Source organism: Triticum aestivum, chromosome 1B, assembly GCF_018294505.1.
Source record: "Triticum aestivum cultivar Chinese Spring chromosome 1B, IWGSC CS RefSeq v2.1, whole genome shotgun sequence".
In the NCBI taxonomy this organism is placed as follows: domain Eukaryota; kingdom Viridiplantae; phylum Streptophyta; class Magnoliopsida; order Poales; family Poaceae; genus Triticum; species Triticum aestivum.
The window spans coordinates 434,405,430-434,408,018 of record NC_057795.1 but is presented as its reverse complement, the minus strand read 5'-3'; the positions used below and the strand labels follow the sequence as shown (position 1 = coordinate 434,408,018).

At 44.8% G+C, this 2,589-nt stretch overlaps 1 protein-coding gene across 1 annotated transcript; it reads right to left on the bottom strand.

The window, feature by feature from the left end:
* Nucleotides 1-1,217: 1,217 nt before the first annotated feature.
* Nucleotides 1,218-2,173, bottom strand: LOC123129302 (class E basic helix-loop-helix protein 22). The gene has a single exon (XM_044549524.1). The coding sequence runs from the start codon at nt 2,076-2,078 to the stop codon at nt 1,617-1,619; it is 462 nt and encodes a 153-aa protein (XP_044405459.1). The 5' UTR covers nt 2,079-2,173; the 3' UTR covers nt 1,218-1,616.
* Between the last annotated feature and the right edge of the window lie 416 nt (nt 2,174-2,589).

Sequence of the window (2,589 nt, the reverse complement as noted above, 5' to 3'; positions counted from 1 at the left end):
CCCCCGACACTGTTGCGTTGGCATTTGCATAGCTTGCACTGCCCAGGCAAACAATTAACATGCTGGCGCCCACAATGTAGTGTCAGTTTTTTCATGAAAAATGAAACTTTCTGAAACAAGTCAAATGAAACCAACTGTTCACTCAGAAGTCAGAAGAGGTATTCATCATACAACAGGGAGGCAGGGAATAGACAAGATTAATAAGTAACTACACAGCAGAATGAACCAATGGAGGAACTAGCAACAGCTCAATCATGTGCAACCTTCTTTAACAAAGGTAGCTCACTTGGCCCCGCTATACAGATCAATGAGAAGCACTTTTGTCTCATGGCCTGAACAAAGCATGTTAAGATTTGTGATTTGACACGCAACATAATCAATGCCTTCATACATCTCAATGCATTTGTGTTGAATGTGGCTGATTATAGAGCTCACAGAATGTCCAAGCTGAAAATGTGTTACCGTCTACCATGTTTTCCTTAACATGCTACGAGGCTAATAGTCAGTGTAACATCAAGCAAAAGCGCATTTGCCAGAACATTAATAAAAGGAACATCATGCAAGGCTGATGTGGCCTTGCTGACGGCAGTGATGTCTAGCAATTCTATCAAGCAAAGGGGCAATTATGTTACTATTATAAGGACCAAAGGGCTGATATGATAATTTGTATCATAAAGACCAAAGGTAGGTCATCAACACATCTATATGAACAAATATTGGCTTCATTATGTTGACAAACATAAGGAAGTTTGGTGAACCAAACCATGCCACACCGAACGTAGAGTTGAAACAAACAAAGGGTTGTCAAACAACATAATCAAGCCAATAATAATGTGCCATGGTTTGGTTGTCAACATGTCACACCAACCACAGGATAACTTCATATTTTCTAAAAAATACTGGACCAAACTATGTTCAAATTGGTGACGTTAGTTATCAGACTACCAGTGAATATGTGATTAGGTAATCAGCAACTATTTGCAACAATTTTGAGCCAATCAGTGGGGGGTGTTCAGTCTCATATGTCCTTCTGTTTATTAATTTCAGATGGAAGTTCATCAATGTACCTAATCCGTACTTTTCTGAAAGAATTTATTGCACTTCAATCCCTCCTACCGGAACACCCACTCCAATGGATAGTAGTACCACACACTTCAACAGCCATTCAAACCACAAGACAAAATGGTACCACTGACAATTCAGCATTCATAGTGATAGAGTACAAAAAACGTAGGTATTTCCATGATTTCTGAATCTGATTGAAAACCAATCTCCCAACAAATAATCATAACCACTAAAAAGATACATTTGCCCACACAGCCCTTGTGTTTTATTAGTAACAGATATGGGTAACATGACTAATCACCACCACTGCTTGCAGATAAATCTACAGAGGTGCGAATACGACACATCACAAACAATTCATGAATTCACACCCGTCGCAAGTCCCTCTAAGCCTCCATTAGCTCACCAATATACAATCACAACCTCAAATGCATTCAATTAGTGGTAGAGGAATTATTCTGAACATTACCTTCAAACAAAAGATTCCAAAATGCAGACATTTTCAGGAGCTTAGGTTTCTTGGGACCCTGTCACCGTCCGAGCAGAAGAGGTTACCAGCCGTGGAAGATATCGGAGCACTTGCCCTTGAACCAGCGGAGGCCCCTCCGCAGCGAGGACTTCACTTTCCCTTCCACTGAGTAAGCCTTGTAGCTCGCCACCCGCCGCCGCCGCTTCATCTCCGGGTCGCTGAAGCACCACATGTTGGCGCTTCCACCACCCCCGCCTCCCCCTCCGCTGCCGCCGCTCCCCACGCCACCTTCCCTCCTCCCCGGAGGCGGAGGCAGTGCGAGGCGCGGAGGCGGGGGGAGAGGCGGAGGCGCCGTCGTGTAGATCTCGATCCGCCGGTCGCCTGCGCCGGGGAAAGCGCCGTCTTTCGGCGCGGAGGAGAAGTATGCGTTGGCTTGGGGGGCGACGGAGGAGAAGTAACCATTGCCGTGGAAGATGGTGGGGTCTGGGGCCGAGGACGGCGGGGGACGGAGGCCGCGCTGGTAGGGGCGGTGGTAGTCGGCCATGGAGAGGAGCGGGAGGAGGAGGTGGTGGCGGAGGAGATGGGGAGGAAATGGAGTGCTGGGGAAATTCGGAATAGTCGTTTAGCTTTTTGTTTGGAAGGACAGTGGGAGAAAGGGAAAGAAGAGGACATACCAAGAATTTTCATTTCCTTCCGGATGTGGAGTTTGTATTTCTTATTTCAATCCCTCAGCAAAAAATTTAATAAATCATATAGTTCCTCTAATCCATATTATTTGTCTCAGTTCTAATAGTGGCTTGGTGATATAAACCTTGGAAGTTCTGACCTTTCAACAAGAAGCACTCCTTCAAGTTGGATCGGTATCGACTTTGACGACTCAACTACATCTTACATTGGACAGTAGACAACACTATTGATAATCAGTCACTAAGTCAATCTCTTGAAGTTTTAACCACGAAGGTCTAGTTCATGCATGCAATCGAGGACCACGAACTATAAAAATAGTAAGCTAAAATGTACAAATAAAGATGAAATATTAGTAGAAGGTGGGGTTC